Below are 27,925 nucleotides of genomic sequence, written 5' to 3' on the forward strand. Positions count from 1 at the left end.
TCTGCAAGGCACGGCTGGTGCTTGCACAGCTCCTGCAGCCTGTGATTCATTCCAACCATGCAGAATTTCATCTCCAAATTATCCTGGCCACCAAATAGAACAGTTGTGTGCAGTCAGCTGCAGAGCCAACACCATGACATGGAAAAACAGCCTGCCATTGCGCTGGTCAGGCGGCTCTGGTTTCTGACACAGCTTTATGAAGCCTTAAACTGCCCTGTACATGGCAAGTTTGCTGAGTTTTTCCTGAAAAGCAGAGGAAGGCATGCTGATTAAGCAGGAATCCTGCAACTGGAGTCCATGTGAGAACTGGAGAAGGAGATCTCTAAATCTTTGGAAAGCCAAATAGATAGAATGTCCAGCACATTGCCAGCACATTGCCAAACAGATAGAATGTCCAGCCATTGACTACTCCCTGTCATCCTTCCCAACCTGCAGTGATGTGCATTGAGACATCCAAACACTCAGCTTTTACATGCAGAGAAACCCAAAGAAAGGTGAGTTTGGCACAGCATCAGTATTGAAGGCAGGGGAATACCCAGTCTAGCAACAAGAACATCACCCACCTATCAAGAGAAGGATGAATCACCTAGTTCACAAGCTACATGAAACCTTGATTTATTGGTAAATCGTGACAAGTGGGCTGGGTTCTTCATCTCTGAACAGGCTGTGCTGTTCAGGCAAACAGCCCCAAACATCATTTGTGATGTGAAGTGCTGGTTCAGAGCTGCTGAGCTCATTGATGGGAAGGAACTGGCTTCCTCAAGTGTGGTTTTACTCCGAAGTAACTGCCGTGAAAAATTACCATCCCTCCGCGGGCTGTGTCTCTGCAGAGTGAGTCAGAGTGTAATAGATGCCTTGGGTGACTGAGATAAGTTTGCATGGCCAGACACAGGCAACGTGCTGAGCACAGAGCTCAGCCACAGCTGAGGAACGAGACCACCCACCCCTGGGACAGGCTCCTTCCTGGTGACCCAGGAGGCACAGCTATGCTTCATGGAAGCAGCCTTTCATTTTTGACTGCTTTCTATTTAAAGCACCTCCTTCTGGTGCATCCTGATGCTTTTTACCTTGGGACATTAATCACAAAAGCAGTTGCAAACAGCACACCATTAAAATGCAGGAGACCCAATTTCTGCTTCGCACAACACTGGGAAATTAAAATAATTTGTCACCATGATTTCTTAGTAAGCTGGATGTTCAGTTCTCAAGTGAGAGATTGTAGCAGGTATGGAAACACCCTCAGTGTGCCATATCACATAACTGACTTAACATGGACTATAAAATTTCCTCTGAAGTGTCTGGTTTTGGTTCCCTCCAGACCCACATACATGGTCAGTGGCCCGAAGCAACAGATTACTATCACCAAAAGGTATTTTGTTAGAAGCCACCTGGAAGAGGAAGGAAAATGCAAGTTCTCTAGTTAGCTCATTTTTTGACTTGTATGTCTGTCTCATTTTCCCCAGAAGGGGAGGTGGTGGGATTCCCCAGCTGGCTTTTGCTGTTAAACACCAGTCTTGTCTGCCACATTTTTCCCTGAAGGCAACCAAGCTAGCAGAAGAAAAAGACTTGCAAAGCAGAAAAACACCTGCTTGTTGGAGACCTTGTTTTGCTGCATAGTGCAAATACCTGAAATACTTGGGGAAAAAAAGGTATTCTTGCTTTAAAAGAAAAACCTGCAGTTTATCCATCAAGGTTCAAGGAAAACTAGTCAATTACTTAATTCTTCATTAAGTTCCTGAACATATTCCAGGGGAATCTACAGACATATGCAGTGGTTTTAATGTAGCCAAGTTATGAAAAAGGAGAACACTACAGGTCTCAAGTCAGTAATCTCTTTCTTAAGACATAAACTACCACAATCAGGCTGTGTCTTGAAAATGTCATCTTTTATATTTAATATTTTAAATTGAAGTTACTTTCCTTTAGAATTTCTGAAAGGAAAAGAAATGCTTGAAAGGGGGACATGGGGATATTCTAAAAACAGAGGGGGGAAAAGCAGTGCTCCAAATTACCTTCAGATCAAGTCATTCTCCTAAACCCAGGTTACAGCTAACCCTGGATTAATACTGAGCTAGCAAAAGCAGAACTCTCTGTGAAACCATTCACTCTCCATTCATATGTCAGGGTGAGGAAAATGAAACTGGAAAAAACACAAGCCTATGTATGAGGTCAGATCTTCTTAAGAAACCAAGAGCTGGGTTGGTTATTTTTTTTTTTTTTTTATTTTATTTTTTTTTTTTTTTTTTTTTTTGTCTTGCATCTTCCCTTTCTTTTGTTGGGTGCTGCTTTGGAGCACAGACGTTTATGTTATCCACACTTATAGCCTCCACTGGGGGCCCACAAAAATAAATGCAAGCTTTAGTCAATTCACAGATGCAGAAGGAAGCCCAAGCCCACGCTTGAGGGCTTTGATCCACCAAGATTCATCAGCAGGCTCCGTGACAGGGCCAGACACAGCTGCTGAACATGCAGAAGTCACAGCTGGAAAAACATCCCTGCTGGAGGGGCAGTGAGGGCTTTGGCCAGGGTTTGCACATAAGTGCCGTGCAGACAGGGGGAAGCCCTGCAAATCAAAATGGGCACTTTCCCAAGGACTGCTTGGGACATTTACAATTCTAATTCTAAGTGTAGTTTACTCAAGCATGGCCACTAGCAGGGCTGCAGGCACACCACCCTCTCGTGCTCCACCTTCACATGCCTCAGGCAACCATCCCAGTTCCTGGCCATCTCCTGTCCCAGTACACCTGCATCCCCAGGCTCCAACCCAGCGCTTGTAAACGCCTCCACTGTCTGGGAACCAGCCCCATCCCTCACTTTGAGGAGCCAGGAGCTGCCTTTGCCACCAGCCATGACCCATCTCTGCACTCTGTAACTGGGGATCTGGTGGAAAGGTAAAATAAAATTTGCCCTCATTTTGTAGATGGTGGAAGTGTTGTTGGGCCCACCAGTGAGCACACTGATGGACTTCTCTGAGCCACCCACAAGGCTTTAACAAGACTCAACCTTGCTGCCACCCTGTCCTCTGCAGACCAACATTCCCAGAGCTGCCAAATTCTCAGGAGATGTAGCTCAGTGCTGTACAGAACTGCAGACAGAGAAAAACATGAGATTAGATCTGGTTGACACAAAGGAAGGCTGACAATGGTGGGGTACCATGGCAAAGGGCCCAGTCTGGGCTGTAGGAGGCAAAAGAAGGGGGAGAATCCCAAACTAGCACCAGCAGGTCTGCAGGGGAGGGAGTCATCATGCTGGAACCAAGTATCTACATCTTCCACCACAAACTGATCTTCATCAAGCACATTTCTGAGTGAGGAGAAAGTGTTGGTATAAAACATACTGGTCAGAAAAAAAAATCACCCTGAAAGTTTGGGCAGACTGAGCAGACTATATGAATCTTTTTCTCTGAAAACCCCATCAATGTCATTTGACAGTTTGCTCAGCCCTCCAAATAGTTGCTGACAATTTTGGGTTTTTCAGCAGAATTAGTCATGCTGTAAATTGTTACACTTGAAATGAGAACCACAATCACCAGTTTATCATACATCTAATTAAAACAAACCTAAGTATTCCACACTATATATACACTATGGTGCTCATGTGCCAAACATCAAGGTACAAAATACTTTGGAGTTCATATTGACGTCAGTTTTCTGCTTCAATCAACATTTACCTTTTAGGTCAATACATTTTTGTGTTTGCCATAACAGAAGCTAGAATCAACATGCTTATGCCTGTAATTATTTCATTAACTCTTTCAGTGTTTGAAATAAAGTTTGTAAGGAAAAGGCAAAGCTAAATACAAGTGTGCAGTGGCTTTGCCTGGCCTTTTGCTCAGTTAAAATCAGAAAAATACTATTGCATGGCTGTTATCTGGAAGAATCACCTTGTTCTTTGCCAGCACTGGCACAAAATATACAACAACATTGCCAGTAATATTAAATACCAGTAATAGCCCACCTGAATAGCCGGGAGACAAACATTCAGTTATTAAAAGTGATGGTACAGAATTGCCTCATTAAGCCCAGTAGCTCACTGTTTACAATGGGCTAGTGCCAAAAGAAGAACACGGTTTTATAGCTTTTATTGCTATTGTCTCAGTGCATTGAAGTATCTGTTTTCAGATAACCTACAAAAAAACCCCAGTTTTAATCAACGTGAGGTATTTGAACTCTGTGGCCATAATTTGATCCAGCCCTGCTGAGATAAGTAGGAGAATGTATAGTTATCTGTTTGGTTTATACAACAAGTAAAATTCTTATACCCTGCTGCTCTTGCCAGCATTACCAGTGCTGGCTGGAGAGCTGGTGGAGTAAACATCTGCCCAGGGACGGATGATCTGTGTTAGGAGTGCCACAAAGGCTGGCAAACCATGGCCACGGGTGCCAATGGCTTCTTCAGCATTGCCTTCCCAGGGTATGATTTTGTGTCTCCATACATCCAAGTTTAAAATGGGCTCAGGATAAGAAGAGTGCGTAGGAATGGTATAAAATGTGCAGGCACGAAGTCACATGTGCCCTGCCAAGAAGTACACACACATATTCACAAAGGAGGCTTGTTGGCAGACTCACTCTCTTGCTTTCTCTCTCACATGTATATGTATATATGCATATATATATGTATACATACATACATATATATGTGTGTGTATCCTTTTTTTTTTTTTTTTTTTTGGGGGGGGGGGTGGGTGGTGGGCAGTGGGGCACAGGTCTTCCTGCAAGCCTGGAATTGTTAAAACCCCTTTCACTGGCCTTACTCTGGATTGTAGACAAGAACAACAGCTGTTGAGGGGAGTGAGGAAAAGACGTGTATGTACACAAGGGAAGAGAAGGCATTCATGGAGAGAGGGGAAGGGGAACAGAGGAGTTTTCACCATTCACAGGTAAAGCACACCATTATGGAGGTGCAGTACCTCTGAATGGAGTAACCAGGGATTTCTAGGCAGCTCTCTAACAACTGTTAGCCTGCCTCCATCCCAGGAGTGGGAACACTATGCCAATTTCTCTCTGCGATGTGGGCACGGGGTATTTCAGTGGCTGCCCACATCCAGGACAGAGCCATGATGCCAACACTGGGACTTCTCTTGTGCAGCACCAGTACTACACCTCCCTGCACTCATCCCTGTCCCAATTACAGCTCCTCAAAGGAGAAGGGAGGAGGAAGGTCAGTGTGCTCCACTGCAGACTGAAAATAAAGATAAAAAAAAATGCAAAATTGTCTATTAGTGCATGAAAGACAAACTGTTTGCCTCACTCCCCAGTAACTCACTACCTTAATGGCAGAAGATAGACAATTAATAGCGTGGCTTCTGTGTTCACGTTGGGGGCTATGGCTTAAACCCACTTTAAAGAAACTAGGCCAATCATTTTATGAGGCGTGGGAATTGTTAAATTGGGCTGCCCCTTCTGCTTTATACAATTGCATGAAGACTGGGATTGTGGAGAGGCTTTAATGAAGGCCTTATATAGCTCTAGGTCAGGACATTTGCATTTGTGAAGATTACATTGAACACACAAGAAATGAAACAGCATGAACAAACAGCAGTGTTTTCATCTTAAAAAAAAAATAAAATTAAAAAAAGCACAACACATTCCATCCGTGGGAATATGGTACAAGGGACTGGGAAACAATAGTTTCTATTTCCAGCTCTGCTGTCAACTTTCAGGAGTCTGACCTTAAGCAAATCATTTTACTCTGGAACCTCATTTATCTGCCTCGGGTGTGTAGAGGCTCATTAGTACTCTTACTAATGAGCTTCATATAATCATATGCAAAGCACAGCATTTTAGTAGATTTTGGAAGAGTAGGATTTGTAAAGCCCTTTGAAATTCATGATGATGTAGATATGTAAAAATCTGCCTCTTGCTTGTTCTCTCTCACACACACTCTCTGTAGGTGATAAAGACAAATTCCATTAAAAAATTTCAATTCCCAAGCACAAACAATGTAAACTCAAAGTCCAGTTCTTGAAGTTTTATTACTTCTTTGGAATAACAACACTAACATACTCAAAAGAAACATGAACAGCAGCAGGGTACTGGAGCAGTTGATCCTGAGCAAGCAATAAAAGCCTATACAAAGTTGAACTTTGGATTACATGCCATGTTGAGCTATTGAATTTGACAGGTTCGTTTTGTTCACCTGATTTATACACTCACTGTGTACTTGCAGGTCTCCTCCTCTTCAGGTGTTGCTTTTATACTTCTTACCTCATTGTAGCCTCAGCAGTACAGAGGCAGTCACCTGCTCTGAGTGCACAATTGGAAAGCTGTCTTTTAGTAAGCTAATTGGTATAGGTGGAAAAAAATCCTACTTGTCATGCCTACAGCCCAAAACAAAGAATTACCCAAAATGAGTGTCTTTTTTTTGAGGTATAACAGTTGGTTTAATGAAATATTATGGCTTTACCTACAAATCTCATCCATCTTTTCTCCTTTTGTGACAAAATACCAGGATAAAATCTCTGACTTAGCCACTTCACTGGAAATAAGAGGTGTACAGGTTTTTTTTACCTGGATATTTGCTTCATAGCAGCTCATATGGTGCTGTGTTTCGGATTTGTGACCGAAGCAGTGTCAAGAGCACAGTGATGTTTTGGTTACAGCTGAGCAGTGCTTCCACAGCATCAGGGGCTTTTCTGCTCCTCAGCCTGGCCTGCCCATGAGTGAGCCAGGGGTGTACCAGAAGCTGGGAGTGGACACAGGCAGGACATCTGACTCCAATTCCCCAAACGGATACCCCTCACCTTATGCTGTTGTGCCTCCAACACATGGGCTCCAAGGAAACCCAGTTCCACCTCCACTCTCACAGATCTCACAGGCAGAGATGTGCCGTTGCTAACCAGGGAGATGTGCTCACACTTAAAATTGAATACTTTCCTGGGGAAGAAAAAAAAAGATTTGCCGTAGGAAAAGTGGCCAGAGCAGCCCTGTATGAGGCCTCAAGGCTCTGGTGAGCCACAGTCACCTTTGCAAAAATATCCCAGCCATTTAAAAGTGAGGAATAGTGTTGGAAGTTAATTGCAATGGTGAGAAAATTGTCCTGGTTTGTTTGGTGCAAGCTTTATGCACTCTAAGTATTTGCTTGGCTGGCAGTTTTGGGTAGTACAAGTAAAGGGAAATTATATTTTTGAGTGATAGGTGAGGCAAACGTCCCCTTGGCAACTGAGGTTTTGCTAGGGCAGGGAAGCAGCAGGAAGACCACCACTTTATAGGAGATCAAATCAGATTTTTATCACAGTTTTCTACCATTTGTTTTTTCATTGAACCTAATTGCATTACTTTGCATTTATCCTTGGGTAAGGCAAAGTTTAAAAGAATGTAAGATTCGATTTAAGAGAAATTAGGTCAGGCAAGGAGGTTGAAAGGCTTTAATTATAGCCTTGTCTTACCAACTGATGAGTTCTGTTCACCCTCTGCACTTGCTATAACCTCTCAGAAACACAAGGAAGGCCCTCCACACCCTTCTACAGCCAGTCAAAAAACCTCACCTCCCTTCACGTCCCCACAAGGCTCTCAGGATTTCACCATATCAGGAGCAGATCTCAAACCACCACCCAGATCTAACAGGCTTCAGTGTTCCTTGAGCCAGCATCACTTTGCCTTGATGACCCAAACAATCTCCAGCACAATCCCCTCTCCGTGCAATCTGGGAGAAGGTGGCCGCAGCACAGCAGCCAACTTCTTTCACCCATCACCTTCCTCCTTATGCTGCTGCTCTTCCATCCCCAGGCCGCAGGGCTTGTTCCTCTTAATGGGGGCCCCAAAATTGTCCAAACCTGTGAGCAGACATTGAAGGGGTCCAGGTTAAAAATAACCCTTTAAAAAGAAAGTGTGTGTGAAGAGTCATTGAGGTGATGGGTGGGAGTGGGCATGAGGAAGTGTCTCAACCTGTATCCCTGGAGGAGTCAGAGCTGGGGTCCATACCCACCACTTTCTGATGCCCTCTGTCCTGCAAAAGCTGGCACCAGTGCTTGGAAGCCTTGGATGGATCAAGCTGTCCTTGGTGGAGACAGGTCTTTCACTAGGGGCAGGGCACTCTGTTCAGAGAAATAGTCTTCAGGGAAACAAGGGGTTTTTTTCCCAACTGTGTGCTGGCACCTTGCCACTACGTCCCTCCCCAAAACAACGCACTATTGAATGCCCCCAACACCAGCACACACAAGAAGCTGTGCATGACTGACATGGGGACAGCATAGGAGCAGTCTGCTGCCAAGGGAAGCAGACAAGACCAAGCATCCAGCACTCACAAGAGAGAGGGTGCTCCACAAGAGAGAGGGTGCTGCTGGCACTCAGCACCTCAGCAGCCTTTCCCAGAGAGGAAGAGGGGACACGGCAGAGCTCCTGCATCGCCCACTCTGCCCAATACTGAGCTACCCCTGCTGTCTGTGACTTCTCCTGGGAGAGCACCCGCTTACTTACATCCATGCCACAAAGGTGACAGCTGATGTACAAAGAAATGTCAAGAAAGCATTTAAGGTTTCTCATCCCCCCAGGATGGCTGTGCCAGTGCCACTCCTACTGCTGTAAAATGGATGTGACCAAAATGGAGAGGAGATCACAGCTCCCCTTTGCCCACTGGAGAAAAACATCTCTTTTCTTCCAGACAGGAATGAACCAGTGTGGGGTAGGGCCGTCAAAAATCCCCACATGGCAATTACCAACACAGTTGTGTTGCCTACTTCTGGAGCCAGGATTGACGTTGGGGTGTTTCCTACCTCTCAGGCCCAGACAACTAGCAGGCCCACCCACTCCTTCCTTAAGGGAGGGCTTGTTCCCTGCTGGGTGCATGAGCTGGCTCTACATGCATTTACATGTCTTCTGATAGCATCCAGAGAGTCACTCTTCCAAAATCCCTGCACTGGAGACACTGGGAGTCTACTGTGATGTTGTGATGATTAACACCAAACTCAGTCCCCATCATGCAGACCTCGATCCCTGTGCCTGCCTCAGGAATTTGCACATAGCTCCAGGCTGGGCTGTGTGTGGTGATGAGCTTTCCCTTGCAGAGCTAACAGGATGTTTTTGCATTTCAGCCCTCCCCAAGCACTCATGCACACATTTCCACAGACAGCTTTGCAAGAAAGCACCTTGGTATCTGAGAGCTCCTTCTGGTGCCAGCATCCCAGGCAAGCTCCTGCATGGACACAGGAAGTGCTTTGCTGCTCCTCTGAGAGTAGGAAAGGGGAAGATGAGAAGATTTTAAGAATGAGTCTCTGCTTTCCCCACTGATGAAGAGCTCTTTCACTTGCACCACTCTCACTCCCCCTCCAAAACAAGGTTTAGCTCACCAGAAAGCAAAGAAAAGCAGCAAGGAAAATGTGGAACGGGAGCATAGCAGCAGAGTGCCAGGGCCCCGGCCTGGCAGGGCAGAAGAGAGCAAGCTGAGCCATGCCACCAAGAGCTCCCAGGTTCCCATCACATCCCACCCGCTTCCGTCGGAGCAGGCGTGCCGCTCGCTCTGCCGTGGGGCCAAGGCCTATCCCCCCACGCCTGCCCCTCCTGCTCCTCACCCAGCCCAGCACACAGCATGCCAAGGCACACAGGCACTGAGCTGAAGCCAAACACACTTCTTTTTTAAGCAGATTCATTCATCTTCTGCTCAGCAGCCCAGTCTCCACTGCTGCAGTTAAATGATCGATCTCACAGCCCATCCTCACCCCAATCAGCACAAGGTACCTGTGGAAAAGGGCACCCTTACACTGATGCTCCAGGATCGCTTTCAAGACCATTGTGTATCACACAATCAAAATCACCAGGTATTTCCAAATCTGTTTAGTAGGGCCTTGTTTTCTGGTTAGCATGTGTCTTGTGGAGGAAAAGGAAAAAGCCATCTTTAACACAACTGGAGAACACTGAATGTGTCGTGAGAGTGCTGCAGTTGTGACCTCTGTAAGAGTCAAGCAGGGATTCCTCCCCTACCACCACAGGTATTGCCAAGGTGCTATTGAGCTATGCACCAAAAGAGGCTGATGGTATTAGAAATGGGATGCAAGGAAGGCTACAAGAGCTTCAGGGTCTCTCTACCTTGTTTTTCCCCTAAGGCACCTCCACTTGGAATGAAGCTTCCAGCTGGGCTGACAGACTTGGAAGCTGAACTTTTGTTTAGCAAGAGAATAGGCCTAACACAAACTTCCCCACGGCTTTCTGATAAGGACATGACAGTCAGGAACCACACCCAAGGAAGCTCTTCCCGGGCTTGTTGCAGTCTGCAAGGTCTCTGTCAGCCTTGGCAGAAGATTGTGGTTTTGGGCAGAGAGGGGCTGTGCCATGCCCTCCACAGCAGTACATCGGATGTCCCTGGCAACAGCAACCTCCCATTTCCTGGAGTACGGCTGGGGTACCACAGGGAGAGCTGTGCACCACACTCACTCTCAGGCACCTTTCTTTACAGAGAGAGTAATTTTCACATGGACATCTTGAGAGTCTGCTGAGATTTATTGTTGAGTCAACAACACATTGTGCAAGAGGCCCTGTGAGATGTGGCAGGAGCTGGCAGCTGTCATGGCACCATGGGAGGGAAGTCAGAAAGCTGTGTCCCTCACTCTGAGATATCACAGCGTTTCCATACATTATGTTATGCACCTGATGTGTTTTGAAGGGACAAGCCACCGGCGTACATCCTGGTGATCCAAGATGTTATCACTTTGTTGAGAGAAAGACTGAAGATAGGCAGATATGACATGCAGGGAATATCTTGCTGAAAAAGAAGCGGGGGGGGGGGGGGGGGGGGATAAGGTACAACTTTCTGTGGGAAACAGTCTCCCCACAGGAAGAAGCAGGGGTTTCTTTTAAGTGGGTTTAATTTTTTTTTCAACATTACAAGAATTTTGTTTTAAAGGAATGGTGTTTCACCTGCAAAACCAGAGTTCATATTATCTCCTCCCACTCCTCATTAATCAACCTCAAAGAATGTTTTTACAATAAAGATATACAATATTAGTTAAACTAATGACTTAACACAGACAGAATCATGCCCGCAATCTTGCTGAATGCTTGGAGCAAGCAGACAGGTCCTGAGAACTGACAGTGCTGGCTGGGGGGAACGAGGAGGCTCTTGAACAAATGTTGCTTTGCAGATGGCTCCCCGGTACCAGCAAATATCCTGGCCTCACCAGCCTCTGTCAACTGCATCAATGAGGCACATGGCCTAGGCCATGAAGACATGGCACAGCAAAGAAAACACTTCTGAGTTAACACAGACACCAGCTGGAAGCCTTCGTGCTCCAGTTTTGGGAAAGAAAGGGCAACACTGTGGAAGCTGCTGGCCCCTGTGCTGAGAGGCAGGATGGCTGCTCTAGACAAAGCCCCATGTGCAGGGTGGGCAGGAGGGTGAACTACAGGCTGTGCCAGATTTCAAGGTGGGTGAACAGAGAGGCACAGGGGCTGCAGGGCTGCTGGAATGGGCACATGAGGGAGAGAAGCAGGCACTTGACATTTCAGCAATGGGTTCTGACTGGAGAAATTTGAAAAAAAGACTGAGGTGGGAGAATAGGTTAATTCTAGGCTCATCAACAAGGTTTATCTGTTTCTAGGTTTGACCACTTTTCCTTCCTCTTTGAGTCTCCTAAGTTTCAATTTGCCTTTTCCACAGCTAACACTTTAATAGTAGACAACACAGAAGGAAATGTGCTGGTGGTGCTACAAAGGAAAGCTGGTAGGATTTGCAGAAGTTAGAAAATGCTCAGGAGAGAAGACAGATACAGTGACGAGGCTGGAAATTGATTCAGTTCTGGTAACAGCGACACAGAGCACAATGCAGAGTGGTGATGGACACTGAATGCTGTAGCAAATTGGTACACCTAAGCTCCATAGAGGTGGAACACTCAAAGGCACCAGAAGAGGCAGGATCTGACTGCCCAAGCACAGAAACAGTGCTCCAAGTAGGAGCCTGAGCAGAAAATGGGGAAAAAGCCAGGTTGGATGGGGCTTTGAGCAGCTTGGTCTAGTGGAAGTTCTTCTTGCCTATGGCAGAGGGGCTGCAACGAGATGATCTTTAAAGTCCCTTCCAACCCAAAGCATTCCATAATTCTATGGTAAACAAGTACCAGAGCTAGATGTGGTGAACTGAATACAATAATAGAGAGGCTTTCGGGAGCTGCTCAGAAAAGAGTCACCAAAGAGTCATCAGAACTAGTCCTGAGAAAACAACGGTTCTCAAAATGAAGTTTGTCAGCAAAGGGGAAGAGAAAGTTGCAAAGTGTATCCCACCAAAGGAATAGGGACACCAGCAGAGAAAAGAAACCAAAACCACTCTCAAAGCAAGAAATAGGAGGGTTGGGGGAAGCTGGACAGACAGAGGACATCAAAGAATACATAAAAGCAAACAGAAAAGAGAAAGAAAAAAAATAAAATAAATTGACCAACACTCTCCAGTGCCCAAAAAAGGCAGGTATGATGCAGGCTGTGAAAGATCAAGGCAAGAAGGACCTGGTGGCACAGGACAAGGCCAGAGGGTTGCAGGAGGACCGTAAAGGCTAGGAAGGATGATCCATAGTATCAACACAAGATACAAGTGGATGGGGAAGCAGGAGTAGGAAAAGATGAGAGAATGCCCAAGACAAGCCAGAAGCAAAGCTAATGGATTTAACAGAGGCACAGAAGAGTCTCTACTAGCATGGCAACACTAATTAAGAGGATGTGGCACCTAGATATGATGGCAGCAAATAATTAAAGGTTGTTAAGAGGAAATAATTTAAGGCTAATAAGAGACAGTAATTTATCAGGAGCCAGCAAGAATAAAGAGTTCAGGAGCAGTAAATTCAACAATGGAGTAAAACTAAACAGGCAGAGCAAGAACCAGAGCCACCAGCATGCTAACAAGGACAATGCCACAGCAGCACATAAAGTCTGTACACAAATGGTGAATGGCTGATGGAGTCCCAGATGGAGTTGTCAGACCTCCTCCCTCTCCTTATTCAAATCTTCCCTGAATACCCATCTGCGCCAGGAGGCCATTGGGAAGATATCAAACCACTGATCAGGGAAGACGCATCTTTTTGAAGTTGGTCTCCTATTGCACTTGTCCCTGCACCCAGCACCTCAAACAAGAGCTCCTGGGGCAGAGGTTGTCACAAGATCCACACCACATATGGGGTGGACACAAGGTTGGGGGAAGGCAGCAGCCACCAGTAGATCCCTGAAGGAAAGTGCCATTGCTGGGCTTGCAGAGCATAGGCAGCATGAGGGAGGGGAAAGAGGTCTTCATAGCTGCAGCCCCAGCTAGGGAGTGCCAACCAAGCTCTTGCCTGGGGAACAAAGGACCATCCTCCCGGGTGAGCAGGGAAACATGAGTCCGGGCACCAGCCTGGGAGCAGGAAGGCAGGAGGAACAGGCTGCCTTCCCCACAGCTGTTGCTGCATCTTTACAGCACCTTCTTAGAAAGCACATGAAGCTTATTAGCCATGTGCCTGGTGCTCCTGCTCTGTCCAGCTCAAACAGGAGCTGACTGCTGTTGTCCCTGCAGCAAGAATATCTCTCACTCACTCATGCCCAGTGTCCAAAGCCAGACAGACAGAAGTGCACACCCACCCCACTGCTCTCCACATCCAAGCTTGAAAATCCCAAACCTGAGCCCAGACTGCTCCAAAGGGAGCGAGTGGCCAGCGACCAATGCCAGCAGTCAGATTTGCTCCAGCACTCCCTCCCACCAGCTGTCCCCAGGCTCAGCCTCCGCAGCCCAGCCTGCTCTCCCAGCTGGGGATGGAAAGGCATGGAAAGGAAGGGCTGCCACGGAGTCAAGAGACACACCTTGAGACATGGATGCGGAGAGCGTGGGAAAGAGGCTAACGACATTCATGGTCATCAGAAGGCAGATAAAACCACTACAATAATAAAATCTCATTATGACAGCAGAGGAAGAAGAAACAAAAATTCTTTGTTTACTGTGTCTGTAATAAAGTACAAAGGTACCTGCCTTTGCACTACTGGTTGCACAGACAGGTTTCAGCCCTGGGTGAGGACTAGAACTCGCTGGTGCATTGTATGTTGGTTTCCAGGTGGCAGATCAAGCCTCTGCAGTGTTAACTCAACACTCTGTGCCACAAGGTACATGCAAAACATCTTTCCTGGGGTCCTTCTCCTTATGGAAACAGAGAGCAGAGATGGCAAAACTTACAAGTTCCCACAGACATCAAGATTTATGGATTTATCAGGACAGAGGCAGGACATTAGGGTCCTCACCAAATGCCAAGGAATGTGCTTAATCCTCATTAAGCATGGGAGAGTCTACATTGGCAGCCATCCTCAGCACAGAAAAACATTAGAAACCCAAATTTTATTCTTCACAGCACTTTGGTTTTCACTAGTGCATTCAACTTGCAAATTCAAGAGAATAGCATGGGAAAAGTTTCTATTTTTAACAAAAGAAGTTAAAAACTTCTAAAGTAATGAATTACTCCTGGATAAAAAGATTCATCTTCTTGAAAGAATTTTGCTGCCTTATGTACTCCCACACAATACATTTTAAATACTTACATTTTGCATGCATATATATACATACAATTCTCCTACAGAATACAAAAATAAATTGATCCATATTATAAACTTATTCTACATATGCATGGTTTTTATTCACAGACATGTGTGAGAAAGTTTGAGAAAATGAATAACTATACCAGCCTGAGACTAGAGCCAGGGGCTAGAACACAAGTGGATAAAAGCTGTGTAAAAATAAAATTAAGAAAAACATAAAGCAGTAAAACATCCTGTCCTATCTGCTAATTTTTATAGCCTTTCTTTTTCCCTCCCATGTTTATTTTTATCAAGAGAGGTCCATCTATCCCAAGAGCAGCTAACCCAGTGGCATAGTTACTTCCTGATGAGTCATCCGTGTCCTGAGCTCAATCTCCACACCTCTATCCCAGTAGGAAGATTTATTTCATATAGCTCCATCGGAGCATTCATGGTGATGTCTTAAGCACCGTTAAAAGCTCAACCACTAAGACAAATGCTCATTCTTCAGTTTGACTCATCTCCCCTTTTTATTTTTTAAGAAATCCATTAATGACCAACCACGTTTCACGACCAGATTTTCAAAATGTCTTTGTATGATTTTGCCTCACTTAAAAAAGGTTTCACTAGTTTTGCCTCAAGTGTTCACAAAATGCAGTGAGTCTAGAGTCATGGGTCTAGCTCAGAGTTCCCTTCCATCACAGCATATTCAATTTGCTCTGGTGCATTTTTTTCTAGTCTGGGTCTGCTTTTTCTCTTCCTGTTCCAGCAATCAGGGCTTAGAAAGATTAAATTTTTCAGGTGAAACAGCTCATTTTTGAGGCACTGTCCAATGGCTGCTCCAAACAGCCTGGTAATCCTAGCAGTAAGCAAAAGTAGTATGACAGGCAGGTTCTCCAAACTGAGCACGCAAAACACATGAACTCAACATGAAGGACCTACAGAAGGATCATGAATGGCCAATAGATCAGTCCTTACTCATTGTGTTATTTGGTAAATTTAGAAAGAGCAGGCATCTAGAAGGATAATTGCAAGCCTGTACAGCCTTTGGATGGAGCTCCTGTGGTTCTTTGAGTCTCTTCAGACAAGCTTCTTTCCTTCTCCCTGCTTTGGGTTTCTTATCTGGCCGATGGGACTAGTGATTACTACTGGCTTTTGAAGCCACCTGGAAATCTACTGATGAATAATGATAATAGCATGCTACTATCTTGATGATTTTTCTCAAACTGCTCCTAAAGTACTTCCCTTCAAAATGAACGTGGGCTGTCGCTGGTGACCCAGTTTTTACTCCTACACCATACATCTAACTGCAGCACAGTGCAAAGGACATAGCACCTGTAAGCACCTCTCGGGATTTTTCCTCACTGTGATCTCAAACTTCCAATTCTTCTTACAGAAATGACAAATTTATTGGCATCACTTAATGTGATGTTTTTAGCAGAGTGAAAGTCCTTGGGCAAGAACCTGTGTTCTGCCTGTGGATAAACAACAAGATGTACATGCTCAGCTTTTTAGAGTTTATTGGCTAGCCATGAATGGCACTGTTTTGACTCCCTGTCCTTTTTTTTATGGCAAGCCTGGCTCTGAAGATAACAGGGCAGCTCTGGGCCTTTCCACAAAAGCCTCAGGATAGACTGAAGGCTGTCCTAAGGAGCCATGGACTGACATGACCCAAGTTCTACCTCTCTCCCAGGTTGAGTCAATGGAAAGAACTCCGCACTGCTGAAGAAATCTTTTATTTGGGACCAGCACACAGCATTTGATACTATGACCTACCTCAGAAAAAGATGGTAGCCACTGTGGTACCAAAAGGTCACCTATGTGCCCCAGACCATCTGAACAGAACTACAAGCTTTCATTAAGCATATGCAAAGGCATCTCTGCACTGCATCCACGAGAGAGTTCACTCGGGCGCTTCAGTCTGCCTTGCAGCCCAGACACGTCTACAGAAGCAATGTGCCACTTCTTTCAATTGTCTGCTCCCCCTTCTAAATCTAAAGCACCACCTTAGCCATCTTTTCCTCAGGCCTTCTGAGTAGCAAAGAGAAAGGGAAAAATTTCACCAGAAACTAAAGGGAAAAACACATGTGAAGTATAGGTTGGTTAGTACAGCAATCACTTTCTCAGAACAGCCTACATCACATTTTCAGAGTTAAGAGTAATCCTTACCAGGTAGAACAAAGATTTATTGAGACAGCCTCAATCACAAAAGCTGAAAACAGACACTAAGAAAACACAGCCCAAGATATTTTACTGTTCTCCAGCAAGACGGAGATAGATACCTGAAGAAGAAATCACCATCTAAATTCCACTATTACAAGAGAAACAACCTCAGGTGTAGGACTTCTGCACTAATGTGGTTCCCAATTTCATTAGTGCTGCCTTGAGACTTTTCGCTATGAGGAAGCAGATCTAAAGAAATACTGTCAGGAACAGTCAGGAAATTTTGCCAGGAAAAAGAGCTGATCATATGGGCTCTATGTACAGATCCTGAGCCATCAGGATGTCAGGCCAAGAATATCACTAAACACTCAAGAAAAGTTAATAGGTAACAGTAGAAGGATTTGAATGCATTGAAATAGCAGGTCAATTTTTGGCAGATACTTAATTGCAGGAACCTGCTCTTTATCTTTACATGTTCACTGCACTTCAGTCATCCTCAGCTCTTCCCTAACACAGAAGAGCATATATATTTTTAAAGGAAAGGCAACCAGACAAGCAAACAGTCAGGTAAGAAGAACAAGGAGTTCATGTTGTATCTTTGCAGCCAGTTCTACCACACCCAGCCTCCCTAAGAACATACTTCCTGGCTGTGTTTTTCGTTTTCTGATAAAAATATAAAATGAGTAATAAATGTGGGAAAAGTACACCTTCCATCTCCAGAAGCAGAACACATTTCTTGTAAATCATGGATTGCCACCTTCCACAACTCCAGCCAGGTAAGTGGCCCACACCTCAAAAATCAAAAAGCAACCCTTTACTGAGGTTTGGCCCACTTGGACAAACAAATCAGACACATCCTGGGAACAAAGCACCATGTGTCTTAATATTCCTACTTGGACCCAAGCCAGAGTCTCTTCTGTCTCTACTGCAACTAGTGAAATAATTGGTGAGCTTACATCCACATGAATAAAAGCTATTCAGCACTTCCTGAGAACCCTAAGTAATCAGAGAAACACTATTAGCCTGCTAAATATTTAGTGTCACTTGGCCTTCAGTAAAAAGGAATTGTTTCTAATAGCTAGTTAAATTGGGTCAGATATGCCAGACCTTCCCAAGATCATAGGAGAGAAAAATGAGACAGTTAGAGCAGGGATACTTTCTTGTGATGTTACCTACTGAACTCTCCAGAAAATGAAATTACACTCCAGGCAGATGAAGTTAGCTTCAAACACTAGAGCCTCCTCCTAGGAATTCTCTAGCTTGGAGTGCTAGGAGTGCCCCCTCCAGAAGGGCACAAGTGCCACAGAAAGCACCACACTGCTTGCTAAATGCTTCTCACCTACTTCATGTTCAAGCACTGGCTGAACATGTGCCAGTGCTCTGCCAACCTTACAAGGCCAGGGTATTTAATCCCTATGTGAGATGACACTAGTCCATGCCACCCAGAAAGGAGTGCCAGGCAGTCAGATCAGTCTGATCTGAAGGGCCAGAATATCTCATCAGCAACTCGTTTTTCCTGTGTAATCATCTCTTATACAGAAAATGAAAATTAACCGGAATCAGTACTATCAGGCTCCTTGCACAAATAAAAAACATATACCCAAGGCTGGGTCACTTGCAGTAAGAGGTGCAGATGCCAGTATCTTCCGCACAAATCTAGACACAATTAGCTGTCTGCATAAAGAGGTGCAATTTCATCTTTGCAAATCCTAATAAGAAATTCAATTCTGTTTTCTGTTGCCTGCTGTGTGCGTGGTACCATCAATAGCTTCCAGCTCTCATGTGGAAGGGAGAGGGAGTTCATCTCCACTCAGGTTCTCTGGTCTGTCATGGCTCTGCAGGACTGTCCTCACTTACTCTGCTGCTCCCTGCAAGAAGCTCCTCCACACCTCTGGGCCTCTTCCAATTCCCACACTTTCATCTTCACCACAAGCAGCAGTAAGGCAGGGTGGACAGCAGGTTCATACAGTTACATCGAAGCCCCACTGGTTTTCCTCCTTTCCTTTCCTACAGATCCTAATGCTGCATCCACTTTGATCTCAACTAGTGCCATCTCTCCAGCTCCATGCTCAGCTGGGACAGGCTGTGAGGACAGGTCTTCCCCCTCCAGGGTCACTGCCAGCTCAGAACCATCTCATCACCATCTGTGAGGCAGACAGCACATCCCCATGTGTACGGCCCTATTTACTAACACAGACTGCCAACTGTGCTAGGGTGACACTTGTGACTGAGCTGCAGGAACTGAGCACCAAGGCAGGAAAGTCATGGGGAGAACATAGCATTGTCAGAACTGCTATCATTCCTTCAAATATGCAGGGACAAGTGTTCAGTTGGTGACTAACAACTCAATTTGGGGCACACCTACTAAATTCACAGACAACACAACTGCACAGTGCATGACCCAGAACACCATGCATCAAACAAGAGAAAGCATAAACAATAGGATGCCAAGACTTCATTTCATCTTAGCAAATGGCTTTTCAGCTTCACACTATTACCATGCTAAATCAGTTTTACCTCAAGCTTGACTTGTCATTATTTGTATCACACACAGTAACCACCAAAACTGAATCAGCATGTTTATTCAAACACAAGTTACACAGAACCCTTCAAGAAATACATTGTAACAAAGCCTGCGCATACCAGATTTTTTCATTTAGCTTGTCTACAAGACATACTTTGCCAAAACAGCATAATCAGACTAATTAAACGGTTACAACAGAGAACTGCATGTGATGAAAAAACAGGTTAAGAGCAGAGACCATACAGAGAACATATTACTGGATTACAGCCCAGTATAGATCATTCAGAAAGTGATAGGAGGAAGTTTTATCCTGCAGAACACAAGTATACAGCATCATTAGTATACATTTTCCATTAATAATTATTAAAAAATAGAAAAACTGTTAACTTTGAATATTACTTTGCTAGCCACTATACCTATAAGGTAAAACCATAAATGGACTAACTCTGCTTAGGAGGTGGAAAACATTAAGTCTCTAGAATTAACTAGAGCCAAATTCAGCACGCTACTTATGCATGTGCTTAAGCCCCACCAACACTAGTAAGGCTTACACATGTTGAAGTATTATAAGTAACATTGAGAAATTTCAGCATGCATCAATGAAGTGCATGCCAAACTTGCACTGAATCAGGATCATATTCCTTAGAGTAAAAGTTACATACATACTATAAAATCATGATCCTCCTCTCTCAATCTATTGTTCTATCACTAGAAAAAACCCCTACTGGGTATGAAAAAAACTGACACAGTCCCCTGAAGAAGCACAGCTTTTCATGTTTTATTAACAACTCCAAAAGTATGCACAAATCAGTGCTAGGGACAATCTAGCTTAACTCTACTTTCCATCCTCAGCCTTTCAGAACAACAGAATTTACCTGATTTGCACCAGTATAGTATTAAAACTCTACATGGAATTTGCAAGTTCAAGATCAAGGAACTTGTTTCTTCAGATCCTTCCCCAAGTGATCAATAGATTCTTAGAACTATACAGCTGTACAATAATGTCAGTGACTATATACAATCCTGCACAAGATACTGGAACAAAGCCACAAAGTTACATAAATAAATTTACAACTTCAAAAATATTTAATTTCTCTTGCATTTAAGTGTTACTAAAAACACAACAACAATCTTTGCAATTTTGACCTGTATGTGCCCTTTCTAAAATTTAAAAAAAAAATCCCATAGAATTGCCCTTGTCTAGAAGTTATCTCTATGGCTGTTTAAATAAAATCAGTCTCACCATAGCTATGAAATACAGGAAATACAGGTAGCCAGGAAAATGTTCCACATACTTGGGAATGAAGCATTCCCTTTTGGCTGGAGGAATCTGATTGTTGGGTTTGGGGTTTTTTTTACTCTCACGTAACCCACTATATAATAGTGAACGAAATACTTTTGTTTCATAGAAACAACTAACATTTGCCCACACCAGGCAAATGGTCTATTTACAGATTCATTAGGACTGCCTGACTGACAGTGAGTGTAAGTTGCTGAACTCCAAGAAACATGGAGCCTAAAACGGCGACACTCTCTGCTGAATCGCCTTCCCTTTGAGGATACGTCTTATCTGGAGAAGAGAGAAAGACAAAAACATCAGTATTCTTAGACCTGAAGTGAGTCACAATCTGAAAGAAACCCACCCTAGATCCAGTTTTCCAATTCCTTTATCCAAGCCTAGGTCCTGAGTTCAGTTACACCAGAAATGATCTCACTTTACAGCACTTGAACCAATGAATGGCAACAGTCAGCAACTCAGCTGTGCTTAAATTACCAGTCTTCGGTCAAGAGCCAGTTTTTTCATCAAGCAGGAAAAAGGGATTTTTTTCATCTGTTACTCAGGCCTAAGAACTGTCATTAGTAATTCTGACGAGCAATAAAAGCATGAACTCAGGCCATATGGAGGTGAGCAAGAGGAGGAGTATTGCCTCCAGTAAGTTGCAGGGTTACAGAGACAAAGCCTATCTTGACAGGTAAAAGCTTCTGAGATGGAAAAAACAAAAGCTGCATGTGAAACCTAAAATTTCAGGTCTGTACATTTTGCCGGATCTTGACATTGAAGCGAAAGATCTAAAGAACAAAATGGTACTTGCTAAATCTTTTCCTTGAAAGCTGCAACCCAAAACCCCAAAGAAACCTCTGGAGTGGAGTACAGCTGTTGAGTGGACAGGGACAGCTGGAAGGAGAGGGCTGTTACAGATTTTTTACCTGTTCCCCTACAAGGCCGTCAGGAACCAGATGAACAGGCTGCTCATTCTCCAGGTTCCTGGCACTGGGATCGGCTCCCTTGCGCATGAGCAGGCGCACAGCGTCCAGCTGGCTCACGCGGTACTGCAGGCTGGCCGCCACGTGCAGCGCCGTGTTCCCGTTGTAAGCCTGGGGACCACAAACACACTCCATGAAGGAAAAGCGGGGGCATGAGCCTCTCTTTCTCTGTCTGCATCATGAAAGAAATCACCATACCTTTGCATTAACAAAAGAGAGACAGTTGGGCAGCTCCAAAAAGAGACGAATGAGCTCCAGGTTTGCCTCTTCTGCTGCCAAATGTAAAGCGGAGCGACCACTTTTGCGATCCTATCAAAAAAGAAACTGTTTAGTCTTCCCTGCAGGTGCTTCACCTATCCAGGGGGAACATGCAGACAAATAAAAATAGAAACCAAAGTAACTGCAAGTGTTGAGCAAACATACTTGCACTACAATTCATCAAAAGTGAATCTGAATATATATTTAATATCAACATCTAATGAACAATGGAACCTGATCTCATCTGCAGGTAAGCTTACATAATGTAATATTTGATATTTTGGTTAAGTAATGGTCTGGCACAGCACAGACCTGAACTGCACGGGTAAGCAGTTTTTAATTAAAATTTGCAGTTCGAGAACAAGGTGTCATCAGCACCCTACTACTATGGGTACCTCAGAGTGCTCCAAACATATTCTTACTTTTACAACACTACTCACTGCAGACAGCGTAGCATCATTCTTAGTCTAGAGATTAGACCTCCCTCTTTTCCTGGGTTCGTTTGCATTGATAATACCTTGCTCTGAATAAATGCAGCATTCTCATCCCATCTGGGTAAATTAAGCTTTCAAATTAGTCTGCTTCCTTTGTAATCAATGTAGCGTGGGAGAAAGGGACATATTCTGCTTCCACATTCTCTCTTGATCTGGCACTTCAGACCTAAGGCGTTTTACTTACTTTAGCTTCAACAGAGGCTCCCATCTGTATCAGGATCTTGATGGTTTCTACTAGGCTCTTGTTTCTCAGCAGAAGCTCCTGGACCTCAGGGGAGTGAGGTGGCTGACAGTTCTGCAGTTCATGCAGCACAGCATTATGGGCCAGAACTGCACAGTGCAATGCTGTCAAACCTGAACATCAAAAAAAAAAAATTATCATGAATGAACAAATGCAAGACAGAAGTATTGACTGGCTGCTGATTTCAGAGGTTGGATAAAGGAGCTTCTACCCCCATTAAGCCCAGGGATGGTTCCATATTTGTAGGTGACAGTGACTGGTCCCAAGCAGCTTGAGATCTGGACTATCAACATAAGAGTGAAATAGCAGCCTACTGTGAGCTCTCAGCCAGCAGATGATAAAAGAATCAATATCTAACATATTTCTGTACAAATTACACATTAGAAAGTGTTGTTTTATGGAAAAGGGGTCCAAATAGAACAGCTTTCTACTGCCAGATTCTGGCTTCTGCATCCACTGGCACAATGATGGCATTCCAATGTTTTAAACAACGGCCAATTACGACCTACACTCTCCACGCCAAACACAGTAACCACATGTAAGAGGAAAGAGATCCTGATAGACACAGACTAACCATGTTTTCATCTGACAGATATGTCAATTGTATCTGTAAATTTCCATCCGAAAAAAAAATTGCATTTTATAGCATTCCCATCAGTAGCTATAAAACTTGTACTTTCCAGTAACTCTGTAAATTATAAACTCTTAACTACTCACCATCATAGTTTGTTGCCTCAAGGTCCACATACTGATTGCTTCCCATGGCTCCCTTTTGGATTGCCTACAAAAGTGGGAACAGGAACGCATTTAGGTCTTATCCAAACCACATACTGCTTCAAATTTGTTTATTGTCTTACTGCAATAACTGTAATAAAGTTGCAATAAATAACAGCATCCTTGGAAGTGTTGAAGGCCAGGCTGAATGGGCCTCTGAGCAACCTGGTCTAGTGAAAGATGTCCCTGAGCACAGCAGGGGGGCTGGAACTAGAAAATCTTTGAAGTCCTTTCCAACCCAAACCATTTGATGATCCCATGATTAAGAGGAGACTTACTGTTTTGGTTTGGTAAACTAGAGGATTCCCCCAAAATTACTCAAAAATGTTGATGAGAACCTTAACAAGAAATTCAGTCCCACTTCAAGCTCTATGTGTAGACAGTCTCACAAGGCTACCCAAAGAGAAAGACAAAGAAAGGAGTGGTGTTCCCAGAGTTTGCCCACACAGCTAAGGCCAAGGGTAAGAGTCAAGGGCCAGGGCAGAGCTGTGCCTGCCCGCCTCTTACCTGGAGGACCTGGGCATGCCCCTTCTCAGCGCAGACATGCAGCGGCGTCCTACCCCAGCAGTCTGTGGTGTTCACTTGAGCCCCCAAGCTAACCAAGTCCTGCACAATGAGATGCTGATTGGCAGCCACAGCAACCTGGAAAGCACTCTGCAAACATCAAGAAGAAAATTCAAGCTATTAGTCATCTGATCTCCAACAGGAAAGAGCAACTAAAACAAATAAAAACCCTAGCTACCCGGTATTATTTAAGCAGTGATTATGAATACTAGGAAGCCAGGACAAATGAAGCAGAGCACATAGTTTTACCAGCTCAAGGTGATCCCAAGAAGTATTAATAGCTCAAGGTTAATATTAGTATGCAGGCTAAATCTTGGGGTTAATATTAAATAAGCATTTCACCACATCTTTCCCAAGGTTCAGACATGCAGAAGCACTCAGCTGCACAAAGCAGGTGCAAAGACTTTTTTCAGAACCTCACCTGGCCATTGTGCTCTTTGATATCCAGCATGTGCAGGGCAGCCATCTTCCTTGCAAGAACATAGGAGAGCGCTCGACGGCCCTGGGCCACAGCGATGTGGAGGAAGCTGCAGGAAAGAGGGCAACAGAGTTACACCACCAGACACGAACAGGGCTCAAGACAACAGAGAACCAAAGGTATAGAAGGGATGTTATGCTGCCAGCTTCAGACCTCCTCTGTGTAACTAAGATAGGAACATGGGTATTTTCTTACCAGGGCAAATAAAAGCACCTAAATCAGAATGTTTTCCTCCCCATTTATTTAAGTCTAACAATAAGAACCCCAAATTAGAAAATACATCTACTTAAAGTGTGCTGGAGCGCTGCATCGCAGCCATCAGCAACACCACACCTTTCACTTGATCAGCCAAACCACTGCACTTGTGACACAAACACTGCTATTGAACTGCCTCACTATAACCCACAGTCTGCCAAAACCCAAACAGAAACATTCCTCAACCTCCCACAGAAGAAACACCGAGATAAACGGCACTCACGTGTCTCCATCGGCGTCTTTTGCCAGGAACTGGTCTTGAGAGATGTTAGCCAGCTTGTTCTCCTCCTGTTCCACCTGCCATTGAAAAAACGACTTGCCCAGCTGTGTTGTGCTTCTGGCAATGTTTTGGTCAGGCAGAGAGACGTTCAGAGTAGCCAAAGAGATGCTGCGCTCCAGGCTGCCACAGAGGTTGCTGAAGTTTGGGGTGTGAGGGGCAACCTCAGCCTGCTGGTGGGCACTGCTCAGCGGCTGGAGGGGGCTGGACATGCTGTCCGAGCCTTCCGAGTCATTCAAGAGGGAGGAGAAGCTCTGTGACGGGCAGTACTGCAGCTCATGGCTCCCAAAGGTGTTCTGCTGGTAGGCAGGAGACTGCTCACTGGCAACAAAGGGCCTGTAGTCCAGGGAGGTATCTGAAGGGTAACTCTGTGACAGATCTTGGTTCTGGGACGCAGGGAACTGGTAATGCTGTGGCGGATCAAGCATATGCTGGTTGGTGTGGTCTTGGAATGCTTGGTACTTCTGGGACGGGGAGAAAGCCTGTGTTCCCGGGCTGTCCTGGTACTGCTCAGCAGGTGAGCCATGGCTGGAGACTGAGGGCAGCCAGCTCACCTGCACCGTGTTCAGGGAAATGGGGCTCGACTCGTTCTTGATGTTGATAATGTTCTGAAGCAGATCAGAGCCACTGTCGTGCTTTGGGTCAGTTTTATGTGTCTCCTCCATGCTATCCATAGAAGTTGGTGTCTGGGGTGGGGTCTGACAGGGGGGAAAAAAATGCAAATCAAAACAAGCCCCAGAAAATTTGAGGTATAACTGTATCTGGTAGTTTCTGATCACACAAAGCAAACTGAAAAATAAAGGCACGGAAAAAATTGCTACAAACTTACCAGGAGATGTGGGTGAACATTTGCTTGGCGTTTGAAAGAAGGTCCATCAGAAAGGAGTTCATGAGCCTTTCTCTTGCCACTGTGGCCCAGTATGCTCTTCAGTTCTGATGAAAAGAAAAGAAATTTGGAATCCATCTGGAGGTTACTCTTAAAATTGATTTAAAATGTTACTGCAGGGTACATACTAAAAAATGGTGTACCTGTGTATGGCTCGTAGCTCACCAATCCTCCTTGTGCCTGTTAAGAAAAACCAAAATTTTTCTGTTATTATAATGTTATTTCTGGGGGAAAACAAACAAAAACAAACACAAAAAAAAAACAAACCCCAATCCACCCTGAAAAAAAACAAAAAAACCCAAAAAAACCCAAAACAAACCAAAAAACAAAACAAAACCAAAAAAAAAAACAAAAAAAAACCAAAAAAAAAACCAACCAAACAAGAAAGCAGCCATGACTTCCATCTATATTCTACAGAATATACCTTAGAATAATTCTAGTACGTGGTTGCCTAACCCTAACTTAATTGCTTTTAATTAAGGTTAGAAAATGGAAATACTTTAATGAAACTTAAATAAAACCCACTGTTTTTCTTTAGGCTTTTCCAGCCATTTGTTATAATACCACAAAACTCAAGAAAATCTAGAGAAAGACACTGTTCCTTCCAGAGACCTAAGGATTTTTTTTAAACATAAATAATCCAGCCAATTTTACACTTCTTTAGTGCCATGAACTTTTCTATGCAAAAATTTTCCTCTGACACTTATCTAGGAAGCTTTCAAACACACACTCAGAAAAAATAATCAAATGAAATCAAAAATACCCTTTAATCTTCTCAGAATTTCCTGTTATTTTTGTCTTTTCAGACTGAAATGGCCTACCTTTACACTGTGTGCTTTGCACAGAGAGGCCGGATAGCAAGATAAACAAATCTGAGAAGAATCCCTAACCCTTCCAATGAATTATCTCATTCCAGTCAACACGGAATTTCTGTGGTTTCGCAACACAAATGCGTCTTTATCCAGACTCCCTTTGGAAAATAAAGCTTAGTAAAAACATTTTTAAGTGCCTCCTTCTCTCATGGTAAACTTTCCTTCTGATTTCTTCCCAGCTGTATTCTTCCATTATGCGTTCAAACACACTGATTCCATCCACAGCAGATAAAGCAGAAGCTCATTTCGAGTGTTACCACAAAGTGCTTTCTTGCCAGCTTCAGTAACCATTAAAATCAAACCTGTCAGTGCAGAAAGCTGCCGGTTACCTTGCTTTCCTCGGTGGCAGGACCAGAGGACATCTGCTTGCTGCTCCTGAAGTGCAGCAGGAGCTCCTTCACGGAGTTCTTCACACGGACCCCCTGGAAAGGTCCTCTGTGCTGCTTTCCCCCCCCCATGTGTTGTTCAACTGTGGAGACATGAGAACAAAACCCGAACTTAAGTCACCCATCTCGTTTAACAAATAATAAATAAAGAAAAAAAACCCCGTAACTCTTGTGGAAAGGCACCTAAATCCTAGTTCAGCAGAGAGGAGCCAAGGAGCTGCCCCGTGTACCCCCTCGCCATCCCACGGGCGTGCGGCTCCTCCGCTGTCCCGGGGACCGCCCTGCGGCTCCCGCTCCAAGGATGGCAACACCCCGGCACCGGGCACGACGCGCCGGCCGAACGCGTCCTCTTTCCACCGCCTCGGCCGCTTTCCGCGCAGGGGGATCAGCGGCCGGCCTCGCCCCCGAGGGGACGGAGCGGGACCCGCGGCTCCGCGCTCCCCCCGCCACCCGCCGGGGCCGGGGACCCGCCGTACCTTGCAGCGCGGGGCGGGGGCCGCCCCGGGGGTCCCGCCGGCCGCCGCCGCGGCTGCTCACCGAGAGGTCCGAGTCGGATCCCGGCGAGCCCGGGGCGGAGGAGTGCGCCGGCGAGCAGCTCCCCTCGCTGGAGTGGGGCGAGGCCCCGTAGAAGTAGGCGAGGTTGATGGGGCTGCTGAGGGCGCCGCCGTCGCCGCCATCGGGCGCCGCGTCCCGGCTGCTCTCCACGATCATGGCGTTGCGGCGGAGCGGGCGGCGGCGGGGGGCGGCGGGCGGCGGAGCGGGCGCGGGCACGGCCAGGGCTGGGCGGGCGGCGCGGCGGCTCTGGGGGGCGCGGGGCCGCGGCCGCGCTTATACCGGGTCCGCCCCCCGCGGGCGGGGCCGCGCCGGGCGGGGCCGCGCTTCCAGTAAGGGCGGCGGGAGGAGCCTGCCCGGGAGGGCCCGCTGCCTCTGCCCGGGAGATTCCGGGCGGGAATCGTGGTCGGGGATGCCGCCTCACGCCTTGTCGTTCAAGCTTGCCCCCGTGGGCTTCGCGGAATAACAGAATGTCCTGAATTGGAAAGG

General features: G+C 45.3%; 1 protein-coding gene across 1 annotated transcript; it reads right to left on the reverse strand.

Annotated features, from left to right (window-relative positions):
• Positions 1-19,174: 19,174 nt before the first annotated feature.
• On the reverse strand, positions 19,175-27,636 carry NFKBIZ (NFKB inhibitor zeta). Its single transcript, XM_066175158.1, has 12 exons — positions 27,361-27,636; positions 26,828-26,967; positions 25,770-25,806; positions 25,570-25,673; positions 24,687-25,438; positions 24,152-24,257; positions 23,674-23,820; positions 23,110-23,173; positions 22,336-22,505; positions 21,598-21,708; positions 21,343-21,510; positions 19,175-20,704 (listed from the first exon to the last, which is right to left on the reverse strand). Exons 1-12 carry the CDS (start codon positions 27,593-27,595, stop codon positions 20,651-20,653), a joined length of 2,088 nt encoding a protein of 695 aa, XP_066031255.1. The 5' UTR covers positions 27,596-27,636; the 3' UTR covers positions 19,175-20,650.
• Between the last annotated feature and the right edge of the window lie 289 nt (positions 27,637-27,925).

The sequence above is a fragment of the Chamaea fasciata genome, unplaced genomic scaffold (genome assembly GCF_029207755.1).
Source record: "Chamaea fasciata isolate MVZ Bird 193981 ecotype frontalis unplaced genomic scaffold, bChaFas1.0.hap1 SCAF_2, whole genome shotgun sequence".
NCBI lineage: Eukaryota > Metazoa > Chordata > Aves > Passeriformes > Sylviidae > Chamaea > Chamaea fasciata.